The following is a 24018-nucleotide window of genomic DNA, read 5'->3' as shown; positions in this document are numbered from 1 at the left end:
GACTCTACACATGGACATCACCAGATGGTCAACAGCGAAATCAGATTTATTATATTCTTTGCAGCCAAAGATGGAGAAGCTCTATACAGTCAACAAAAACAAGACCCAGGAGCTGACTATGGCTCAGATCATGAACTCCTTATTGCCAAATTCAGACTCAAATTGAAGAAAGTAGGGGAAACGGCTAGACCATTCAGGTATGACCTAAATCAAATCCCTTATGATACAGTGGAAGTGAGAAATAGATTTAAGGGCCTGGATCTGATAGATAGAGTGCCTGATGATGGAATGCGGTTCGTGACATTGTACAGGAGACAGGGATCAACACCATCCCCATGGAAATGAAATGCAAAAAACCAAAATGGCTGTCTGGGGAGGACTTACAAATAGCTGTGAAAAGAAGAGAGGCGAAAAGCAAAGGAGAAAAGGAAAGATATAAGCATCTGAATGCAGAGTTCCAAAGAATAGCAAGAAGAGATAAGAAAGCCTTCTTCAGCGATCAATGCAAAGAAATAGAGGAAAACAACAGAATGGGAAAGACTAGAGATCTCTTCAAGAAAATTAGAGATACCAAGGGAACATTTCATGCAAAGATGGGCTCGAAAAAGGACAGAAATAGTCTGGACCTAACAGAAGCAGAAGATATTAAGAAGAAGTAGCAAGAATACATGGAAGAACTGTACAAAAAAGATCTTCACGACCAAGATAATCATGATGATGTGATCACTCATCTAGAGCCAGACATCCTGGAATGTGAAGTCAAGTGGGCCTTAGAAAGCATCACTACGAACAAAGCTAGTGGAGGTGATGGAATTCCAGTTGAGCTGTTTCAAATCCTGAAAGATGATGCTGTGAAAGTGCTGCACTCAATATGCCAGCAAGTTTGGAAAACTGAGCAGTGGCCACAGGACTGGAAAAGGTCAGTTTTCATTCCAATCCCAAAGAAAGGCAATGCCAAGAATGCTCAAACTACTGCACAATTACACTCATCTCACATGCTAGTAAAGTAATGCTCAAAGTTCTCCAAGCCAGGCTTCAGCAATACGTGAACCGTGAACTCCCTGATGTTCAAGCTGGTTTTAGAAAAGACAGAGGAACCAGAGATCAAATTTCCAACATCCACTGGATCATGGAAAAAGCAAAAGATTTCCAGAAAAACATCTATTTCTGCTTTATTGACTATGCCAAAGCCTTTGACTGGGTGGATCACAATAAACTGTGGAAAATTCTGAAAGAGATGGGAATACCAGAGCACCTAACCTGCCTCTTGAGAAATCTGTATGCAGGTCAGGAAGCCACAGTTAGAACTGGACATGCAACAACAGACTGGTTTCAAATAGGAAAAGGAGTATGTCAAGGCTATATATTGTCACCCTGCTTATTTAACTTCAGAGTACAAAGTACATCATGAGAAACGCTGGGCTGGAAGAAACACAAGCTGGAATTAAGATTCCCGGGAGAAATATCAATCACCTCAGATATGCAGATGACACCACCCTTATGGCAGAAAGTGAAGAGGAACTTAAAAGCCTCTTCATGAAAGTCAAAGAGGAGAGTGAAAAAGTTGGCTTAAAGCTCAACATTCAGAAAACGAAGATCATAGCATCCGGTCCCATCACTTCATGGGAAATAGATGGGGAAACAGTGGAAACAGCGTCAGACTTTATCTTTTTGGGCTCCAAAATCACAGCAGATGGTGACTGTAGCCATGAAATTAAAAGACACTTTCTCCTTGGAAGAAAAGTTATGACCAACCTAGATAGTATAATCAAAAGTAGAGACATTACTTTGCCAACTAAGGTCCGTCTAGTCAAGGCTATGGTTTTTCCTGTGGTCATGTATGCATGTGAGAGTTGGACTGTGAAGAAGGCTGAGCGCCGAAGAATTGATGCTTTTGAACTGTGGTGTTGGAGAAGACTCTTGAGAGTCCCTTGGACTGCAAGGAGATCCAACCAGTCCATTCTGAAGATCCACCCTGGGATTTCTTTGGAAGGAATGATGCTAAAGCTGAAACTCCAGTACTTTGGCCACCTCATGTGAAGAGTTGACTCATTGGAGAAGACTCTGATGCTGGGAGGGATTGAGGGCAGGAGGAGAAGGGGACGACCGAGGATGACATGGCTGGATGGCATCATGGACTCGATGGGCGTGAGTCTGAGTGAACTCCAGGAGTTGGTGATGGACAGGGAGGCCTGGCGTGCTGCGATTCATGGGGTTGCAAAGAGTCGAACACGAATGAGCGACTGAACTGAACTGAACTGAGTGGTGTCCCTGAGGTCAGTCATCACTTGAGCGAGGTGCTCACAAACTGTGGGGATGGTGAGGCAGCAGGACACAAAGTTTAAAAAGATTGACAATACAGTACGCCCACTTGCTTAGAAACATGCAACGCCTCGTCTCCTTGGTTGGAGCCTCTGTAGGCCCTTTGCCCGCTTCAGACTCCAGGCCTCTGGGCCATTGACTCCCAGAAGGAGTGGTTTCCTCTTCTCGGCAGAGAAGGCGATGGCACCCCATTCTAGTGCTCTTGCCTGGAAAGTCCCATGGACGCAAGAGCCTGGAAGCCTGCAGTCCATGGGGTCGCTCAGAATCGGACACGACTGAGCGGCTTCCCTTCCACTTTGCACTTTCATGCACTGGAGAAGGACATGGCGCCCCACTCCAGGGTTCTCGCCTGGAGAATCCCGGGGACGGGGGAGCCTGGTGGGCTGCTGTCTATGGGGTGGCACAGAGTGGGACGGGACTGAAGCGGTTTAGCAGCAGCCCCTCCGGGGACGGAGGCGGGACTACATTACCTAGAAGGCTGCGCTCCACGGCGGCTGGGAGGGGCGGGGCGCTAGGGTCGCCGAAGGGGGCGTGGCGGGCCGCGTTCTCTGGGGCGGGACTTCCTGCGTCGCCCGCGAGGCGGCTCGTTGTTGACGGGCGGGTTTTGTCTGTCTCTGGTGACTGCTTCCCCGGGTTTGGGGCCGGATCGGCGAGGACAGCGAGGCAGGCCCACGGACGCCTCGGTGCGACCTGGCGGAGGGTGGGCTACGCCGCCTGGGCCGGCCGCTGGCCGGCGTCGCGCGTGCTCCTGCGCTCCCCGCGGGGCGATGGCGGCGCTCTTGACCGCGGGCCAGGTGAGTGGACGCCGCGCACCGGCTCGGACCTGCCCACGTGGCCCGGGCGCCCTGCGGCGCTGGCCGGCGGTGGCCTGTGTCTCGGCGCCTCGTCCTCTGCAGGACGCTGTCTCGGAGCCTCGGGAGGGCATCGCTTGTGCTCCGTGTGGGAGCCCAGGTTAGGGGCTCCGTACGGTGGATCCTATTTCTGTCAGTCGCTGGGACGCCGTGTAAAAGGGCGAGGCGTGCCTGCTAGAGTTCCTCCCCTCAAGCCCACACCAGTGGCGTGGAAGGACCCGCGGGGCGGAGCGCAGGCCGCACAGTCTTTCTGCGTGTTGAGCCCGCGCCCCTCCCCGAGTCTAGGACCTTGGGTAACTTTCAGTGCTGCCCTTGACTTTTTTTTTTGCTGAGTCGTGAGGCTTGTGAGATCCTAGTTCCTCGAGCAGGGATCGAACTGGTGTCACCTGAATCGGGGATTATTAACCACTGGCCCGCCAGGATAGTTCCTGTGCTTGGCTTTTATATTAAAGTTCCTCCACCTGGGTTTAGGACACTAGAAAAGGCACATGCATGACATGTATTATCTAGTGTCCAGTATGGTCCAGGGAGCATCACTCTGGCTGTCTTTTCATGGAGCTGCCTCCTGAGCCCATGTTGACGGCAGAGGCGCATCCCTGGGGGAATCTGGTCCTTGGCTTCCCTTTCCTGAATCCTCTATGAAGATAAGGGCTGGGGTGGGGAAGAGGCAGCAGTAGCCTGCAGCAGTCTGGGGATTGCTGCTCTGCTAGGACAGAAAAGGTGTCAGGACCAGCTGGGAGCCCAAAAGGCCAATTTACCTTTCAGTTTCCCGGGTGGCTCTAGAACCTGCCTGCTAGTGCAGGAGATGTAAGGGATGTAGGTTCAATCCCCAGGTCGGGAAGATCCCTTGGAAGAGGGCATGGCAACCCACTCCAGTATTGTGGCCTAGAGAATCCCATGGACAGAAGAGCCTGGCAGGCTACAGTCCGCAGGGTCTCACAGAGTCGTTCTAAGCCTGACATAGGTCACATACACTTCAGAAGTGGCAGTGGGTTTTGGTTGGTTTACAGCCAGAGTGAGCCCGTTCCGATGGTAAAGTATGATGGTGTACCGGAATGTGGGGCCCTTTGCACATAAAAGCACAAGAGGTCCTGGGTGACGGCATAGCCGTTGCCCTGAGTGCCCTCTTCACAGTCCTGATCACCGTCAGGACTTGTCCTGTTTGTTGATTTCCCCATCCACTCGATTCCCTTCTTTTCTCTATTTCAGACTCATTCCCATTGGCTGTCCTGAGAGAGGCTTTTCCTGGTGCCCAATCGCAAGCAGGCAGTCACCTCCTCAGCCTTCTGGCTCGTTTTTCTTGAGTTTGGAACCTTTTGGTCCCTCTGACATTGTTGGGTTCATTTATTTAGTTGTTCATTTAACATCTGTTTCCAGCCCTAGAACTTGAGCACCTGTAGTGCTCTCTGCCAAGACCTGGAATGGCCCAGGCTTATAAAAGGTGCTCAGGAGATGGTGGGATGAATGAGCCTCCCACCCAGGTGCTCTCAGCACACCTACAGTAAATACAGTCTCCTGCACTGTGGCCCACAGGGCTGTACTGGATCTGCCCTGTGAGCTCCTCCATGCTCCCCCACCTTCCGTTCTTCCCTTGCTGCACTCATTTCTGCCCAGTGTTCAGCTCTTGCCCTTGCATTTCCCTTTGTCTGGGGCCCTGATCCCGGATCTCTGCAGGGCTGTCTCTCTCCCCACCCCTGTGCCTCAGTGTCTCCTCTTAGGATAGTCTTTTCCTGGCCATTTTCCTTCTGGCTGAGGTACCCCTGGCTCCCCCCTGCACATCTTCTGGTAACTCTCTGCTGTCTTTTGCTGGATGGATATTCAGTTCCCAGTTCTGTTCCTTTTTTTTTTTACCATGCAACATGGCTTGTGGGATCCTAGTTCCACAACCAACAATCGAACCCTGGGCTTTGTCAGTGAAAGCGTGGCGTATGAACCACTGGGCAACCAGGGCATTTCCGAGCTTTTGTAGCTTAAATCTGAGGTTATGGGTGACTTTCTAGGGCTCCCTGGACCTAGAGCTCTGGCTGAGATAGGGAGGTGATGATGACCTTTCCCTCGAGGGCTGTAGGGGAATTACTAAAAGTCACAAAAGACACGGAGCACTTCACTGCATTGGTGCTCCCGCATCTGTTATTTTCTCTTTAGTTCTCAGAATCACAGCACATTGGGAATGAGCATAGTATTAATGGTGACACTGATGCTTGGAGAAATGATGAGATGTTGTGCCCATGGTCACACTGCCAGCAAGTGTCAGACTTCAGACTCTTCATCTGAACCCCGGATCTCTGGCCCAGAGCAAGGAATCTGCAGTCACTTGAACGTCAGCGGGTGAAGCCCTCCGCCTGGGCAGGTGCTCAGACCGGGTGAGGGCAGCTCAGGTGCTGTCCCTGCTGTGGCCATTGTTGGAATTACATCTTGAGCATTTTTCCCAGAGCACCTACTCTGCCCCCTGACCTCGTGGAACACCACTGTCTGTGTCATCTCCCGTGGCCTCCTTCACCTGAGGCTTTCCTCTCAGCCACGACTGCTTTATGTCCCAAGGCTGCACCTCTTTCCCCCCTGAACCCAGCCCAGAACTTGGCCATCAGCAGGTGTCGCGATTCAGGCCTGGGTCTCTGCACCTTCACCAGCAGCACAGTGACAGGCTGGATCCCACCCAAGTGCACATCACCAGTGTTGCCGTGTTTGACTCTCCAGGTGGTGGTGACCCTCAAGGATGTGGCCGTGACCTTTACCCGGGAGGAGTGGGGACAACTTGACCTGGACCAGAGGACCCTGTTCCGGGAGGTGATGCTGGAGACCTGCGGGCTCCTGGTCTCCCTGGGTACGTGCTCAGCTCTTAGACCTGTGCGGAGCCCAGCCTCCTCCTGGTTTCTGGCTGATCAGAAGGTCACAGGAGTCACCTTTGCTGCTCCCCACAGGCCCTGGAGTTTGCTGGGCCCTCCTCCTCCTGCCTGGTCTGTGTATGTAGCAGGGATCAGAGGGATAGAAGCAGTGTCCCTCTGAACACCAGCCCTCATCCTGGTGCCCAGTACCCTCAGGCATCAGTCTGAGGTCCCTGTTCTTGACTCCTCTGCCGGGAAGCTGATTGCCCCAACCTGGTGGGGTCACCTGTCCCCACAGCCAGGTAGCAGGGCTGCTCTCTGAAGAGAAAGTGAGGCAGGCAGGCCCTCCACAGCATTTGACATCAGTGCCACCAGGGAATTGAGAACTATTGATGCCTCGATGTGACCCTGAGCAATTTTGTTTCTTTTGGTTTGAGGTTGGGCTTAGGCATCCTTGGGTGGTTCTGAAGCACAGGGTGACTTGGAGGAATCATCAAAGACGTTCCGGAAGGAGCGTCTGCTTCCCAGGGTCCTGTCCTATGCCCTTGCACGGGCCTGGCTTCCAGTGATGATGTTCAAGGGCACAGGTGTTGCGCAGACAGACGACCCTACCTTCTACGGCAGTGGAAGCCCTGGAGTGGTGTGTGCGCCCTTGGTTCCAGGTCACGAATCAATACTTTATTTACTTGGGGAGCAGCTACATTCATGGTCTTCCTCTTCTGTCACAGAGTCCCAGACAGGGTGGAGGGTTTCATTCTTCTCATCAAACACCTGTATCCTGTTTCTTGCTCCATCCACAGGGCATCCAGTTCCCAAACCAGAGTTGATCCACCTGCTGGAGCACGGGCAGAAGCTGTGGACAGGAACCAGAGGCCTCCCGCATAGCACCGGCCCAGGTAGGAACTGGTAGCTGCTGGCCAGTTGCGCTCATGGCAGCCTTCAGAACGTGCGGGGACCGGCGCCTCTGAGGTGCCATGTGAAGCCCTTCGTGGGGTCTGGAGGTTTCTCTCGCATCGAGGTTTAGTATGCATCAGCTGGCAAGCTCAGGACCACACCATTGTTTAGAGATCCAGACACCTCCTCCTCCTTGTTTTTTTCTTTTTAATTTTCTCTATTAAATTGAAGTAGAGTTGATTTCCAGTGTTGTATTAGTTATGCTGTACAGCAAAGTGCCTCAGTTATACACATCTGTGTATTCTTTCTTTATATTCTTTTCCACTATGGTTTATCCCAGAACATCCAGTGTAGTTCCCGGCGCTACAGTAGGGCTTGCTGCTTATCCATCCTATATGTAATAGTTTGCATCTGCCGATCCCAAACTCCCAGTCCTTCCCCCTCATCACTACCCCACTTGGCAACAACAAGTCTGTTCTCCACGTCTGTGAATCTGTTTCTGTTTCATAGACAAGTTCTTTTGTGTCGTATAGTTAGATTTCACATATAAGTGAGACCATGTGGCATTTGTTTCTCTCTGTCTGACTTATGTCACTAAAGCATAATATCTTCTAGTTCCATCCGTGTTGCTGCAAATGGCATAATTTCATCCTTTTTATGGCTGAGTGATATTCCGCTGTATATAAGCGCCACAGCTTCATCCGTTCATCAGTCAATGGACATTTAGGTTGCTTCCATGTCTTGGCTATTGTGAACAGTGCTGCTGTGAACACAGGGGTGCGTGTGTCTGACAGCCTGTGGTGAACGATGTCAGATTCATGATCTCTAAAGATTTAGCTTCAGGACCAGGGACCAGGCTTGATCACTCAAAAGCTTTTGTGTAGCAGAGTTTTATTAAAGTGAAAAATGGACAGAGAAAGCCTCTGACATAGAGACATGAGAAGTGGGATGGTGAGTGCCCCTCTTGCTAGTCTTAGCAAGAGAGCTATATACTTTTTAATTGGTTATTACAGTGAGTCAAAAGAATGTCTCACCTCATTGGTGGAGAAATCAAAAGCTTTTCAGACAAGCAAAAGTTACAATTCAGTGCCACCAAACCAGCTTTACAAGAAATATTAAAGGGACGTATATAGTAAGAAATACAAGAGAAGAAAAAGATCTGCAAAGGAATGTCTCAAGGTCGTAGAGATCTTACTAGACCTGCTCCCGCAACTTGCATTTTAAGATGACAGGATGAGAACTGACAATAGGAAGATCTTCAGTTCAGTCGCTCAGGCGTGTCCGACTCTTTGCGACCCCATGAATCGCAGCACGCCAGGCCTCCCTGTCCATCACCATCTCTCGGAGTTCACTCAGACTCGTCCATCGAGTCCGTGATGCCATCCAGCCATCTCATCCTCTGTCGTCCCCTTCTCCTCCTGCCCCCAATCCCTCCCAGCATCAGAGTCTTTTCCAATGAGTCAACTCTTCGCATGAGGTGGCCAAAGTACTGGAGTTTCAGCTTTAGCATCATTCCTTCCAAAGAAATCCCGGGGCTGATCTCCTTCAGAATGGACTGGTTGGATCTCCTTGCAGTGCAAGGGACTCCCAAGAGTCTTCTCCAACACCACAGTGCAAACGCATCAATTCTTCGGCGCTCAGCCTTCTTCACAGTCCAACTGACCGCCATCCATACATGACCACAGGAAAAACCATAGCCTTGCCTAGACGGACCTTTGTTGGCAAAGTAATGTCTCTGCTTTTGAATATGCTATCTAGGTTGGTCATAACTTTTCTTCCAAGGAGTAAGCGTCTTTTAATTTCATGGCTGCAGTCACCATCTGCAGTGATTTTGGAGCCCTAAAAAATAAAGTCTGACACTGTTTCCACTGTTTCTCCATCTATTTGCCATGAAGTGATGGGACCAGATGCCATGATCTTCGTTTTCTGAATGTTGAGCTTTAAGCCAACTTTTTCACTCTCCTCTTTGACTTTCATCAAGAGGCTTTTTAGTTCCTCTTCACTTTCTGCCATAACCCATAATATACATTTTAAGATAACAGGATTAGTCAGAAGTTTTTCAAGAAGAAGAAACTGTCCTCAAGCAGAATACATTGTTGTTATACAATCCTTAGTACAGAGTTGAAGCTCAGTTGTTTAGTTGTGTTAAAGAAAAAAACGTTTTATGTGACTAAGGAATGTGGAAAAGAAGAGTTTGTCCTTTTCTCCTCCTTGAGAACGCCGCACCCGCTATCTCCTCCTCAGGGACCCCAGAGTTCTTATCAGCCTGAAATTGACTCTCTCATGTCTTTTCAAATTAGAGTTTTGTCTGGATATATGCCCAGGAGTGGGATTTCAGCTTCACTTTTTTTTTCAGCTTTACTTTTTAATATACATATAAACTGAAGTATCCTTTACCCCACCTAAAATTTAGAATATTTCCAGGACTGTGGCAGGTCCTGGCGCCCCATCCTTGTCAGTAGCTGCTCTTATTGCGATCCCCACTGTTGACACTCTGTCATTGTGGATAGATTTTCTTTGTTTCTTTCTGAGGATGGGAGTGGGTGCCTTGAACAGCAGTTTCAGTTCTCAAGGCTGGGTATCACCAAGGTTCATTTCTTCTGAGGCCTCTTTCTTTGGCATGTTGAACAAGATGGCTTGTCCTGGATGGTGGAGTTGCTGTTATCCTAACTGCCCCCTAAAGCAATGAGGATACTGACATTAGACTGCTTCAGAGAATCAGAGCCAAAAGAGATATGTGTCCATTGAGATCTATTCTACTGATCTGGCTTTGTATGATTGTGAGAGCTAAGAGATTTTGAAATCTGCAGGGCAGGCCAGTAAGCTGGGAGAGTAGATGCTTGCAGCCTTGAGTCTGGAGGCAGAATTCCTTCCCTCCCAGGGCATCTCAGTCTTTTCTCTCTCTCTCTTTTTTAAATTTATGTATTTTTAATTGGAGGATAACTGCTTTACAATGTTGGTTTCTGCCATACATTAACACGTATCAGCCATTGGCATACATACCTCTTCTCCCTCTTGGCCTTCCCTCCCACCCCTGTCTTTGCTCTTAAGGCTACTAATTGATTGGATTTGGCCCAACATATGAAGGGGAACCTGCTTTTCTCAAAGTCTGAGAATTTCACTGTCAGTAGTACCTAAAAAGTACCTTTACAGCAGCATGCCAAATGGTACTTGGACAAAGAGCTTGGCACAACCACCAAGCCAACTTGATGTACAAAATTAACCACCATAAATGCTCACACGGCGCCAAGAACTGTGCCAAGAGCTTTCCAGGCATTTTCTCATTTAACCCTCGTGTCCGCTGGAAAAACAGTCTTCTTGTCTCTCAGGTGAGAAAATTATGACTTAGAGAAGAGAGAAGGGACTTCCCTGGCGGGCCAGTGGTGAGAGCTGCATGCTTCCACTGCAGGGGGCGAGGGTTTGATCCCTGGTCAGGGAACTAAGATCCCAAAAACCACGCCTGGAACTGAGGCATTCTGACTCCAGAGCCCTTCCTGCTGACACCACATTAATGCCCCTCAGCAGCGGAAAATTGTGTTTCCTACCGTTTGGCCGGGTGTGTCTCTCTGCCCCTTCTCTTCTGAGATTTTCACTGTCTCCTTCCTATAACCGCCCTTGTAGTATTGCCTTCCCCAGGCTTCTCGTGCTGTTTTCTTTTTCTAACTCTTTTTTTCCTTTTTGGCCACATCACAAAGGCTTGCGGGATCTCCAGAGACTGAGCCCAGTCCTCAGCAGTGAGGATATGGAGTCATAATCACTGGACTGCCAGGGAATTCTTTCTCTTCTTTTAAGGCACTATTTTCAGGGTTTTGTGTACCAACCACTTGTTTTAGTTTTTGTTAACTCAGTAAGTCATGTCTGACTCTTTGTAGCCCCATGGACCCCATAGCCCGCTGGGCTCCTCTGTCCATGGGATTCTGCAGGCAAGAATACTGGAGTGGGTTTCCATTTCCTTCTCCAGGGGATCTTCCTGACCCAGGGATCGAACCCATTTCTCTTTCTTTACCACTGAGCCAGCAGGGAAGCATCAACTACTTAGATAACACTTATTACCTCCCAGGTCATCTTCTAGGCAGCTTTTTTTAAAAATTGGAGTAGAGCGGATTTACATTGTTGTGTTAGTTTCAGACGTATGGCAAAGTGAGTCAGTTGTACACACGTGTATATATTCTTTTGCAGCTTCTTTTCCTGTGTTGGTTATTGCAAGATATTGAGTATAATCCCTGTGTTATACAGGAGGTCTTTGTCGTTCATCTATTTCATATATAATAGTGTGTATCAAGTAATCCCAAACTCCTATTTATCTTTCCCCTTTGATAACCATAAGTTTATTTTCTGTCTGTGGGTCTGTTTCTGTTTTGTAAATAAGTTGAATTTGTATTTTGGGGTTTTTTAGGTCCCACATGTAAGTGATAGGATATTTATCTTTCGCTGTCTGACTTACTCCACTTAGTATGATCATCTCTAGGTTCATCCATGCTGCTGTAAATGCTTTTATTCTCTTTTCATGGCTGAGCAACAGTCCATTTTTTGATAATTCTAAAGCAGCCTCTAGGGGTGAAGCTACTCACACGTTCTCTTCTATTTCAACCCAGTGCCCCATCCTTCTTTCTGGCAACTCCCGTGTCTGCGTTAGGACCCAGCTGATGGGCTTCCCAGGTGGCACAGTGGTAAAGAATCTGCCTGCCAACATAGGAGACCCAGGAGATGTAGGTTCGATCCCTGAGTCCGGAAGATCCCCTGGAGAAGGAAATGGCAACTCACTTCAGTATTCTTGCCTGGGAAATCCCATGGACAGAGGAGCTTGGTGGGCTACAGTCCATGGGGGTCATAAAGAGGCAGCCATGACCAAGCACACATGCACGCGTGCACGCGCACACACACACACACAACACATCTCAGGGAAGATGGGCTATCTCTTCCCAGTGTCGCAAGGTGGCGTATTCCTGCACTCTCATAGAACCAAGGCATCAATCCTCGGGGCAGATGCTCTCCAGACAGTGTTATTGGAACTGTCCTCCCTCCCTTGCTCCAGGTCCTCTGTCTCCCAGCCCAGCTTGCCCTCGGCTCACCCCTTTCGTGCTGTCAGGGTGCAAGGATAATAAAAAGTAATTGGAAATCTAGGTTATGTTGGTGCGAAGCTACAGCAGGTGTCAGAGGTGCTGCTCTTGTCCTCGTTTGTCCACTGAAGTGTTGCTTTAGTTCCTTCCCTGTTGCATCACTAAAAACCCTCCTTCATGTATCGGCTTCTTTCCAGGTGACAGACCAAAATGTCAGACCAGAGAGTCAAGCAATTCTCAACCAGTTTTATCTGAGGAAGCCTTGCTCCAGGGAAGCCTGACTCTGGGATCTTCCTGGGACTCCAGGCTGGGGCGAGCCGGGGCTGCACAAGGGCTCTTGGAAATGTGGAGCGTTCCACAGAAGCCAGAGGTGGACGCTGGCAAGGAGGCCCATCCGGGGAAGATGAGCCTTGAGGATGACGGTTTAGGGGCAGGTGATGGTCTGCACTCAGGAGCGTTCCAGAAGAGAGGCTCTCAGGAGGATGTTCTCCACGAACGTGACGCACAGCGACCTGGAAAAGGCTCCCCCATTCATCACCTCTACAAGTGCAAGCAGTGCGGGAAGGCTTTCAACAGGAAATGGTACCTCGTGCGCCACCAGCGGATTCACACGGGCATGAAGCCCTACGAGTGCAACGCGTGTGGGAAAGCCTTCAGCCAGAGCTCCACGCTCATCCGCCACTACCTCATCCACACCGGGGAGAAGCCGTACAAGTGCGCTGAGTGCGGCAAGGCCTTCAAGCGCAGGTCCTACCTCCTGCAGCACCAGCCGGTGCACACCGGGGAGAAGCCCTACGAGTGCAGCCAGTGTCGCAAGGCCTTCACCCACCGCTCCACCTTCATCCGCCACCATCGGACCCACTCGGGCGAAAAACCCTTCGAATGCAAAGAGTGTGAGAAGTCGTTCAGCAACCGAGCGCACCTCATCCAGCACTACGTCATCCACACCGGGGAGAAGCCCTACGAGTGCGCGGAGTGTGCCAAGGCCTTCCGCTGCAGCTCGGAGCTGCTGCAGCACCAGCGGATCCACACCGGCGAGAAGCCGTACACCTGCACCCAGTGCGGGAAGGCCTTCCACCGGAGCACCTACCTCCTGCAGCACTCGGTCATCCACACCGCGGAGACGCCGTTCAAGTGCTCCCAGTGCGGCAAGGCCTTCAAGCGCAGGTCACACCTCCTGCAGCACCAGCGGGTTCACACTTGAGAAGGCGGCCTTCACCCGCTGCTCGCCCTTGGTCTTTAAGGAGGAGATCCAGGCTGGAGGGGAAAAGTTCTTCCCAGCAAAGAACGCTGGAGAAGGCTTTCTTGGTCCCCTCTTCAAACCCACAGGCGGTCACATGGGAGAGACGCCTGGGAATGCAGTAAATATCCGGAGCCTTCAGCCCCCCGTCATGGGAGGATTCAGACTGTAAAGAAACTCAGCAAGAAGGCATGTCACCCGTGGCTCCACCTCTGTCAACTTCAGAGCACACACTGGGAAGAGACAGCCTGCAGATAACCTGAGCTAAAAGAGAAAGGTCTTCCTGCCACCTGAGATGGTGTAGTGAACAGGAACCACCTAATTATCGCCTTGAGAAGAGTTCTGTGGCAGGTCATCCACCACTTGTGACGCTAGAGCCACATCAGAACCTCACAGAGCTTGGGCTTTTCCTGTGAGGAAGCACAGAGGGGACAAACTCAGGGGCGTTTGCACTTACAGCAACCTCCGGCCCTGGGGCTCCCTTGGGTTTGCACTTAAGAGGCCATCTCAGCATTATGTTGAAAGGGAAAATAACAAGGGAACTCCCATGTGGTCCAGGGTTAGGATTCTGTGCTCTCACTGTTCAGGGCCTGGATTCAAGCCCTGGTCAGGGAACTAAGATCCTGCAAGCCCCACAGTGTGGCCAAAAAGAAAAATAGCAAGGAGGTGGAGGGGATGCAGAGGAAGACTATAAACATGAAAAGTGAAAGTGTTCATCACTTAGTTGTGTCAGACTCTTTGTGACCTCCTGGACCTTAGCCCGCCAGGCTTCCCTGTCCATAGAATTCTCCAGACAAGAATACTGGAGTAGGTAGCCATGCCCTTCTCCAGGGGATCTTCCTGACCCGGGGCTTGAACCCAGATCTCCTGCATTGCAGGCAGATTCTTTCCCGTCTGAGCCACTAGGGAAGCACAAACAAACAACGGAAGTGCTTTTGCAAGCTCTTCCAGACTTTCCTGCCAAGGCTGCTGCTGTTTTTGATCAGTTCTATTTTTGAGGGGCAGTATTTGAGAGAGGAAAAGGGTGCAGCCCTTTATTTTTATATGTTCACAGCTGTCCCCAGCCATTAGGCACTTAATTATTTGTGAGAAATATGAAGGCTTGAGTCATGAACTACTTGAACTACTAAGAAATTGGAATACTAAAAGTATCATTCAGTTCAGTTCAGGCACTTAGTCGTGTCCGACTCTGCGACCCCATGAATTGCAGCACGTTAGACCTCCCTGTCCATCGCGAACTCCCGGAGTTCACTCAAACTCACATCCATCGAGTCAGCAACGCCATCCAGCCATCTCATCCTCTGTCGTCCCCTTCTCCTCCTGCCCCCAATCCCTCCCAACATTGGAGTAGTTTCCAATGAGTCAACTCTTCGCATGAGATGGCCAGAGTACTGGAGTTTCAGCGTTAGCATCATTCCTTCCAAAGAACACCAAGGACTGATCTCCTTTAGAATGGACTAGTAGGATCTCCTTGCAGTCCAAGGAACTAGCAAGAGTCTTCTCCAACACCACAGTTCAAAAGCATCAATTCTTCGGTGCTCAGCTTTCTTCACAGTCCAGCTCTCACATGCATACATGACCACTGGAAAAACCATAGCCTTGACTAGATGGACCTTTGTTGGCAAAGTAATGTCTCTGCTTTTCAATATGCTATCTAGGTTGGTCATAATTTTCCTTCCAAGGAGTAAGCGTCTTTTAATTTCATGGCAGCAGTCACCATCTGCAGTGATTTTGGAGCCCCCCAAAATAAGACAGTTTCCACTGTTTCTCCATCTATTTGCCATGAAGTGATGGGACCAGATGCCATGATCTTAGTTTTCTGAATGTTGAGCTTTAAGCCAACTTTTTCACTCTCCTCTTTCACTTTCACAAGAGGCTTTTAGTTCCTCTTCACTTTCTGCCATAAGGGTGGTGTCATCTGCATATCTGAGGTTATTGATATTTCTCCTGCCAATCTTGATTCCAGCCTGTGCTTCTTCCAGCCCAGTGTTTCTCATGATGTACTCTGCATAGAAGTTAAATAAGCAGGGTGACAATATACAGCCTTGACGTACTCCTTCTCCTATTTGGAACCAGTCTGTTGTTCCATGTCCAGTTCTAACTGTTGCTTCCTGACCTGCATATAGGTTTCTCCAGAGGCAGGTCAGGTGGTCTGGTATTCCCATCTCTTTCAGAATTTTCCACAATTTATTGTGATCCACACAGTCAAAGACTTTGGCATAGTCAATAAAGCAGAAATAGAAGTTTTTCTGGAACTCTTGCTTTTCCATGATCCACTGGATGTTGGCAATTTGATCTCTGGTTCCTCTGCCTTTTCTAAAACCAGCTTGAATATCTGGAACTTCACAGGTCACGTATTTCTGAAGTCTGGCTTGGAGAATTTTGAGCATTACTTTACTAACGTGTGAGATGAGTGCACTTGTGTGGTAGTTTGAGCATTTTTTTGGCTTTGCCTTTCTTTAGGATTGGAATGAAAACTGACCTTTTCCAGTCCTGTGGCCACTGCTGAGTTTCCCAAATTTGCTGGCATATTGAGTGCAGCACTTTCACAGCATCATCTTTCAGGATTTGAAATAGCTCAACTGGAGTGCCATCACTTCTGCTAGCTTTGTTTGTAGTGATGCTTTCTAAGGCCCACTTGACTTCACGTTCCAGGATGTCTGGCTGTAGATGAGTGATCACAGCATCGTGATTATCTTGGTCATGAAGATCTTTTTTGTACAGTTCTTCTGTGTATTCTTGCTACCTCTTCTTAATATCTTCTGCTTCTGTTAGGTCCATACCATTTCTGTCCTTTATCGAGCCCATCTTTGCATGAAATGTTCCCTTGGTATCTCTAATTTTCTTGAAGAGATCTCTAGTCTTTCCCATTCTGTTGTTTTCCTCTATTTCTTTGCATTGATCGCTGAGAAGGCTTTCTTATGTCTTCTTGCTATTCTTTGGAACTCTGCATTCAGATGCTTTTATCTTTCCTTTTCTCCTTGGCTTTTTGCTTCTCTTCTTTTCACAGCTATTTGTCAGGCCTCCCCAGACAGCCATTTTGCTTTTTTGCATTTCTTGTCCATGGGGATGGTCTTGATCCCTGTCTCCTGTGCAATGTCACGAACCTCCATCCATAGTTCATGAGGCACTCTATCCAATCTAGGCCCTTAAATCTATTTCTCACTTCCACTGTATAATCATAAGGGATTTGATTTAGGTCATACCTGAATGGTCTAGTGGTTTTCCTACTTTCTTCAATTTAACTCTGAGTTTGGCAATAAGGAATTCATGATCTGAGCCACAGTCAGCTCCTGGTCTTGTTTTTGCTGACCGTATAGAGCTTCTCCATCTTCTCCATCCAGTCAAGGCTATGGTTTTTCCAGTAGTCATGTATGGATGTAAGAGTTGGACTGTGAAGAACGCTGAGGGCCAAAGAATTGATGCTTTCGAACTGTGGTGTTGGGGAAGACTCTTGCGAATCTCTTGGACTACAAGGAGATCCAACCAGTTCATTCTAAAGGAGATCAGCCCTGGGATTTCTTTGGAAGGAATGATGCTAAAGCTGAAACTCTAGTACTTTGGCCACCTCATGGGAAAAGTTGACATTGGAAAAGACTCTGATGCTGGGAGGGATTAGGGGCAGGAGGAGAAGGAGACGACGGAGGATGAGATGGCTGGATGGCATCACGGACTCGATGGACGTGAGTCTGAGTGAGCTCCGGGAGCTGGTGATGGACAGGGAGGCCTGGCATGCTGCGATTCATGGGGTCGCAAAGAGTCGGACAGACTGAGCAACTGAACTGAACTGAACTGATATGGTCTGAATTTTCAAACTTCAGTTTTACATTCAATTCTTGAAATTTTTCCTTCTTTGCTTCTTTTTTCATGCTTTTGACAGGTATAGCAATGCTACTTAGAAATATCTGACATGTTTTCTGATTGATAGACTGGTTTATGCGGTGCATATATCAATAGAAGTTTTTGCACAAAGGAACAAAAGTTTCAAGTAACTGTAGTGAAAGTGAAAGTCGCGTCTGACTCTTTGAGACCCCAGGGACTATACAGTCCCTGAAGTTCTCCAGGTCAGAATCCTGGAATGGGTAGCTATTCCCTTCTCCAGGGGATCTTCCCAACCCAGGGATTGAATCTAGGTCTCCCACATTGCGGACGGATTCTTTACTGGCTGAGCCACAAGGAAAGCCTAAAACTACTGGAGTGGGTAGACTATCCCTTCTCCAGGGGATCTTCCTGACCCAGGAATCGAACCGGGGTCTCCTGTATTGCAGGCGGATTCTTTACCACCTGAGCTACGTAGTACTAAATGCTTTTTGCAAAATAAGTTTAATAGATAACCTAATGAATGTTTCTGATATTTATTAATTTCTCTAGTATTACCGACATTAGATAATATCAGACTTACTTAGCTCTCATCAATCTGATTGGTTGCCTTTTCCTTTTCCCAATGAAAAATAAAATAAAATTTTTTTTAATGTTCATGTGTGTTAAGGGACCAGACCTGAGCCATGACAGGCTCAACAAGCTATGCTAGGCCTAAGATTCAGATTCTTGTAAAACCTGAGTCATGATTCCGGGAAACCACACCCTGGGAAAGTCCCCACTGGCGCCAAACCTGAGCCAATCTGGATAGGGATGAGGGATTTGAAAATCGCCCGTGCGTGTATGGCTCAGCCAATCATTACCAGCCAGCTGTACTAAGAAATGCCTGTATAAAAGCAGCTGTGATTCAGAGCTTGGGGCGTTCGTCAAGACTCTACTGTGCTGGATGAGACGGGAGCCCTAGCTCGAGCTAGCAATAAAACCCCTTTATGCTTTTGCATTGCTGTGGACGTCTTATTCTCTCAGTTTTGGGGACTCGGACTTTGGGCATAATAATGTGTTTTGTAATTCTGATCTCAAGTGGCATACAAGAATTTTGCCTTTGAAGATTTTCAGTCTTTTCCTCGTTAATTTGTAGTACTTGTTGAATTTATTTATTATTTATGTATTAACTTAAAAATTTATAGCTCAGTATCTTAAGTGTTTTCTTGTTTCAATTTTTATGTTTTTTTTAAAGCCTGCTATTTTCATATAGTTTGTGTATATACTGTGAAAACATTTATATTTGCTTTAAAAACTGTAAGGCATGACAAATCAGTAATGTTCGGAAATGTGAAATAAAGTGGAATCATTTATGTCAAGGGGTTTTTAACCTGGAGTTAGGAGGCTTGCTTTTTTTTTTTTTTTTTTTTTTTTAGTTCTACCAGTTTATTGCTACCAACCCATCTCCCTCCATCCTCATGCATGCGTTCTCAGTCCTGTAACCCCATGAACTGCAGCCCGCCAGGGTCCTTTGTCCATGGACTTTTCCACGCAAGAATACTGGAGTGGGTTGCTATTTCCTTCTCCATAGGAGGCTTTTAATTGTGGGTCTCCTGTACCTCCCCGTCTTGTGAAACCATGAACTTTTGATCTGGACCAACCTGCAAATATTCCAAGGACTCTCCAAGAATGTCTGCAACTTATCACACAGGTTACCTCCCTCTAGTGATAGCCATAGCACTCAATCCTTTTCTTCCAAGACTAGCTTTTGCCTCCAGCTCCAATTAAAATCCATTGGAATGCGAACCTCTTTTTGTCTTTAAAAGCACCTTTTATTCCCTAGACAACATCTTTTTTTATTGCTATTCATACTTTAATGTGCCTGCATGCTCAGTCCCCTCCACTCTTTGGGACCCCAGGGACTGTAGCGCGCCAGGCTCCTTTTTCCGTGGGATTTCCCAGACGAGAACACTGGAGTGGGTGGCCATTTCCTCCTCCAGGGAATCTTCCTGACCCAGGGATCGAACCCGAGTCTCTTGAATCTCCTTCACTGGCAGGCAGATTCTTTATCACTGCACCACCTGGGAAGCCCTGATACTTTAATGTGCACGGAGTTGCAATTCTTTGATCACAAGTAAATGTGTTGTGGTTGATTATTACCTCTTAGGTTTATTTAGGCAGACAGTATCCACTATAGAGTTCTGTTATCTAGTTTCATGTATTTTCTTTTTTAGACAATAATACAGAATTGCCTTTTTTATTCCAAAATCTTATTTCCTTACATACAGGCTTTGCTGGGTCTATTTTGATGTGTTTTTGAGTGGTTCTTCCGGCGGACTTGGCCCATTAGTGCCCTGCAGGGAGGGGGAGGGTCTGGTCCACTCAGCAATCCCTGGACGCAGGGGAACTACATTGTCCAGAAGTCGTGCGCGGCCTGGTACTCAACTGGGGCTTTTCCGGGAATGCGAAATAGGAGGCGGCGGGAATTCTGGCGTCTTTCTGATGGTCGGTTGACCGTTTTTGCTGCTGTCTGCAGGACCCAGGGCTCTAAATCACTGGGTGGAGCCGAGTTTAAAGAAACTGGAAAGATCCCGAGGGTCGCCGTCCACATTGCACAGGAGTGAGCGTGTTGCGGAACCGCTTTCGGGATTTTCGGCCCAGGTTTTCCCTGCTGCACCGAATGGGTCCTATGACAGCTGACGCGCGGCAGGACCGGCCCAGGTGACTGTTCGTCCCCGGATCGTCAAGCCCCCATGAGGGTCACCTGCCCAGGGCACCGCGGTTCAGTCCCCTGCGTGCAGAACTTTAGGCGTGCGTGTGTGGCGGTCCCATTTCTGACACGCTGTGTGCTGAAGTGTGGTGTTAAAGGCCGTGGGCCCGGCACGTGCCGATCCTTGGAGGCGCACACGAACCAGAGCATTAGGGAAACGGGGTTGGAGTCCTGTCTGCAGGGACGGGACATTAAGGAGGAGTCAACCGGTCAGCTGGGCCGACAGTCCGCATTCTGGGAACCATGGAGGGCTGTGAACAAGTCAGGAAGATGCTCCAGTTTTAAAGTACTTCGGAGGAGAACTGACTGGGGAGGGGGGGATGAGGTGGAGACTGGGAGAGGCTTCTGCGTTAGACTCCAGAGAGTTGAGTGGTTTCCGGACGACACTAGTGACTTTGGAAGTGGCCGACCTGAAACAATTCGACTGCCCTCATTTCTTTTGTAAAGATGTCTCCCACTCAGGAGCATCAGGGGTTTGCAGTTGGGGTGTGCAGCTATTACGGCAGGCAGGTCACTGGGTATGAGCAGAGAAATGGGGGCAGGGGCAGGGGATCCGAAGGCAGAGGAAAGCAGGAACCTCCAGACTGATAGGAAATCAGAGATCTTGGGTGGTAAGTGTCTGGGTAGCAGACAAAGAAAGGAGGAGAAAGGTGGGAATCTCCTATGTCCAAAGGTAACTTTTACTCATGATGTCCTCAATACAGTACGATTAGCCGGACAGATTTAGAAGTACCCATCAGGCACGGACGTCATAACACTTCTCATCGAAGCTAAGCAAGGACAAAAATCCCTTCTCCCCTTGGAAAATAGAGCTGGATTAAAATCAAGGAATCTGACCCCCAGACTTCTTCTTCGTGAGCATTCTGCCTCTTCATTTCTATCCCGCTCATAACTGCCTTGCCTGAGAAACCTGGGGCGCCAGATTTTCAACTCTCTCTCCTCTCCCGCTAAGAGCATAAGTTTGTTAAATAGACTCTCAGTTCACTTTCTTAACCTCTCCACTTTGTCTCCAAATTCTTTCACAGTGAAGAAAGAACTTTAAATTCAAGGGCAATACAACCGTCCGGAGCTAACACTTTATGCAGATTAAAGAAGGAAGTTAGATGGGCTGTAGCCACCAGTGAGTCCATGGCTTTTCATTGTCTGAGACATTTTCAGGAAAGAAGAGACTCTTCTTTTTTTTGAATACCATTACTGTCTCAGGTCAGTAAGGGCTCCCACATCCAGCTGGCCAACCCTAATTGAGGTTTGTATTAATTTTTTTTCAAACTTTTTATTTTGTATTGAGATATAAACAATTAACAATGTTGTATGTTTATTAATTTTTAATAAATGAATTAAATAAAAAGAATATGAATGACATTAATTAAATATAAGCATTAATGATATTATTTATATATTTATAAGGAACAACAGACTGGTTCAAAACAGGTAAAGCAGTACGTCAAGGCTGTATATTGTCACCCTGCTTATTTAACTTACATGCAGAGTACATCATGAGAAATGCTGGGCTGGAAGAAGCACAAGCTGGAGTCAAGATTCCCGGGAGAAATATCAATCACCTCAGATATGCAGATGACACCACCCTTATGGCAGAAAGTGAAGAGGAACTAAAAAGCCTCTTGATGGAAGTGAAAGAGGAGAGTGAAAAATCTTGGCTTAAAGCTCAACATTCAGAAAACGAAGATCATGGCATCCAGTCCCATCACTTCATGGGAAATAGATGGAGAAACAATGGAAACAGTGTCAGACTATTTTGGGGAGCTCCAAAATCACTGCAGATGGTGACTGCAGCCATGAAATTAAAAGATGCTTACTCCTTGGAAGGAAAGTTATGACCAGCCTAGATAGTATATTGAAAAGCAGAGATATTACTTTGCCAACAAAGGTCCGTCTAGGCAAGGCTATGGTTTTTCCAGTGGTCATGTATGGATGTGAGAGTTGAACTGTGAAGAAGGCTGAGTGCCGAAGAATTGATGGTTTTGAACTGTGGTGTTGGAGAAGACTCTTGAGAGTCCCTTGGACTGCAGGGAGATCCAACCAGTACATCCTAAAGGAGATCAGTCCTGGGTGTTCATTGGAAGGACTGATGCTGAAGCTGAAACTCCAATACTTTGGCCACCTCATGCGAAGAGTTGACTCACTGGAAAAGACCCTGATGCTAGGAGGGATTGGGGGCAGGAGGAAAAGGGGATGATAGAGGATGAGATGGCTGGATGGCATCACCGACTCAATGGACATGAGTTTGAGTGCACTCCGGGAGTTGGTGATGGACAGGGAGGCCTGGTGTGCTGTTGCAAAGAGTCTGACACGACTGAGTGACTGAACTGAACTGAACTGAAGGAATATAAATAATTGTAGTATAAAACCTTAAAGACAATTGGCAGGATTTCCTGGTGCCGTAAACGTGGCTCTGAGTAAAGGACAGTAAAGGTTTTCTTTTGGCTGAGCATCTGTAAGACCTGAGACCACACTGATGTGAGAAGCTGGCTTTAGGGGGATAGTAAAAGTTGAATTCGGGATGTGCTGTTTCTTAGATCCCAAAGCTGAGGTAACATAGGGGTTGCTGAAGTTTGTAGTTTAGAATGGAGGGAGGAGGTCGCTGGCTGAAGGATGTCCAGGTAGTGATGGCCTAAGTGCTGGACTCCAGCCGTGTCTGGATCTCACATTTAGGAGGGAAAGTCTTGTCCCTTTTCAATGAAAGGGGACCTGAGATGAAAGAGAGAGTGGGGCTTCCTGAGGCTGCCGGATGGGAGGGCCCTGTGGCTCCAGCGCTTTCTGGGGGAAGCAGGGTATGAGCAGTAAGGAACCTTGACTGGGGTGGAGATGGAGGAGGTGCAGGGTGGTCGTGTACACTGACTGCTGGGAACACTCAGCCAACTGTCTATTCCTTGTGGTGCCAGAAAAATTGGACCATACTGACCAGTGAGTCAAGCTCGGGTTCAGTCAAAGCACAGATGCCTCAGGTCTTCCAGGAAACCACAGGGTTAAAAATGTATAGATTTAACAAGTTAATCTTGTATGAGCAAATAATAACTGCTGAAAACGACAATCTATGTCTGTGTATAATCTTACGTATATATTTAATGTCATTTTTGTCTTGGGCTCTTCACATAGGTCTCTGAAGCCCTTGGAATTTCCTAGGAGTTTAGGACGTTTTTTTGTTATTCACAAGTAGCCCCCTTTTCACACAGGAGTTTTATGGTGAGATGACTTAGGGTGGGTCTCCTAGGCAGCCTCAGCATGGTACCAGTCACCAGAAAAACCAAGCAATTAGTGTAAACCCCCACCCCCACCCCCACCCTGGGGCCTCGCAAGGATCAGAAGGAAACTAGATTAGGTATAAAAACTGCTGAAGAATGAAATGAAGTTTCCTTCAGATTGGTGAACACATTGAAATGGTGCAGGTCCTAGGATGGCGGCATGTACTGAAAGGACCTGGAAACCCCCTGCTTCCCTTCACCCCCCCCCCCCCACCCCCACCTTCCCCACCTAGCCTTCTCTTCCATTGTGCTGTTTCTAAGCTGTATCATTACAATGAACCAGAAGAAAGGAAAGTGATTACTTTCGTGGGTCATTTTATCAAATTATCAAAACTGAGGAGGGGTTCACGGGAATCCCTGAATTTGTAGGCAAGTGGAACAGAAGTATTGGTAGCGTGGGAACCAGAGATCAGAACTGGCCTCTCTAAAAAGGGATAGTCCAGTGAGACTGAGCCCTTAAACCTTTAAATTTTGTCCCTAACCTCTGGATGCCAGAATACGGTTAATGTAGGGCACCCAGTTGGTATCATGGAATCTGATCATTGGTGGTAGAAAAGATATCATATAGTTGGTGTCAGATAGGAAATCATAGAAGGAATCACAGAAACTTCAAGGCGTTGATTAAATGTCACATTTATATACTGACTTAAAAGACATGTAAGAAGTATCAAATTTTCAAAAACACTTGTGGATGTGTTAATCCTGTGTTCCGTTATAGCTCGGTGATAGCCCCAGACATAGAGTAATAATGCATTTGATGCCTACAGTAACATCATGAGATGGGCACCATAAATGTTGCCATTTTACACATGAAGACACTGAAACTGAAGAAAGTTGAGTCTTTGTCGAAGGCTATCTGAGTTGTCAGGCTATTGCTCTGAAGCCTGAGGGTGTAGGGTCAGAGGTTAGCCTGAAGCGACTCATCTCCAGGAAAGGAAAGGGAGGACGCGGCTCCGCCTTTCCATCCTCACCAAGATGACCCTGATCTCAGA

General features: G+C 47.9%; 1 protein-coding gene across 1 annotated transcript; it reads left to right on the top strand.

Moving 5' to 3' along the window:
* The first annotated feature begins 2872 nt into the window (after positions 1–2872).
* On the top strand, positions 2873–18389 carry LOC101114805 (zinc finger protein 550). The gene is made up of 4 exons (XM_012094874.5): positions 2873–3116; positions 5871–5997; positions 6799–6894; positions 12150–18389. The coding sequence occupies exons 1-4, from the start codon at positions 3090–3092 to the stop codon at positions 13154–13156; spliced, it is 1257 nt and encodes a 418-aa protein (XP_011950264.2). The 5' UTR covers positions 2873–3089; the 3' UTR covers positions 13157–18389.
* The last annotated feature ends 5629 nt before the right edge of the window (positions 18390–24018 follow it).

Source organism: Ovis aries, chromosome 14, assembly GCF_016772045.2.
Source record: "Ovis aries strain OAR_USU_Benz2616 breed Rambouillet chromosome 14, ARS-UI_Ramb_v3.0, whole genome shotgun sequence".
In the NCBI taxonomy this organism is placed as follows: Eukaryota; Metazoa; Chordata; class Mammalia; order Artiodactyla; family Bovidae; genus Ovis; species Ovis aries.
This window is presented reverse-complemented; position numbering and strand designations above follow the sequence as displayed.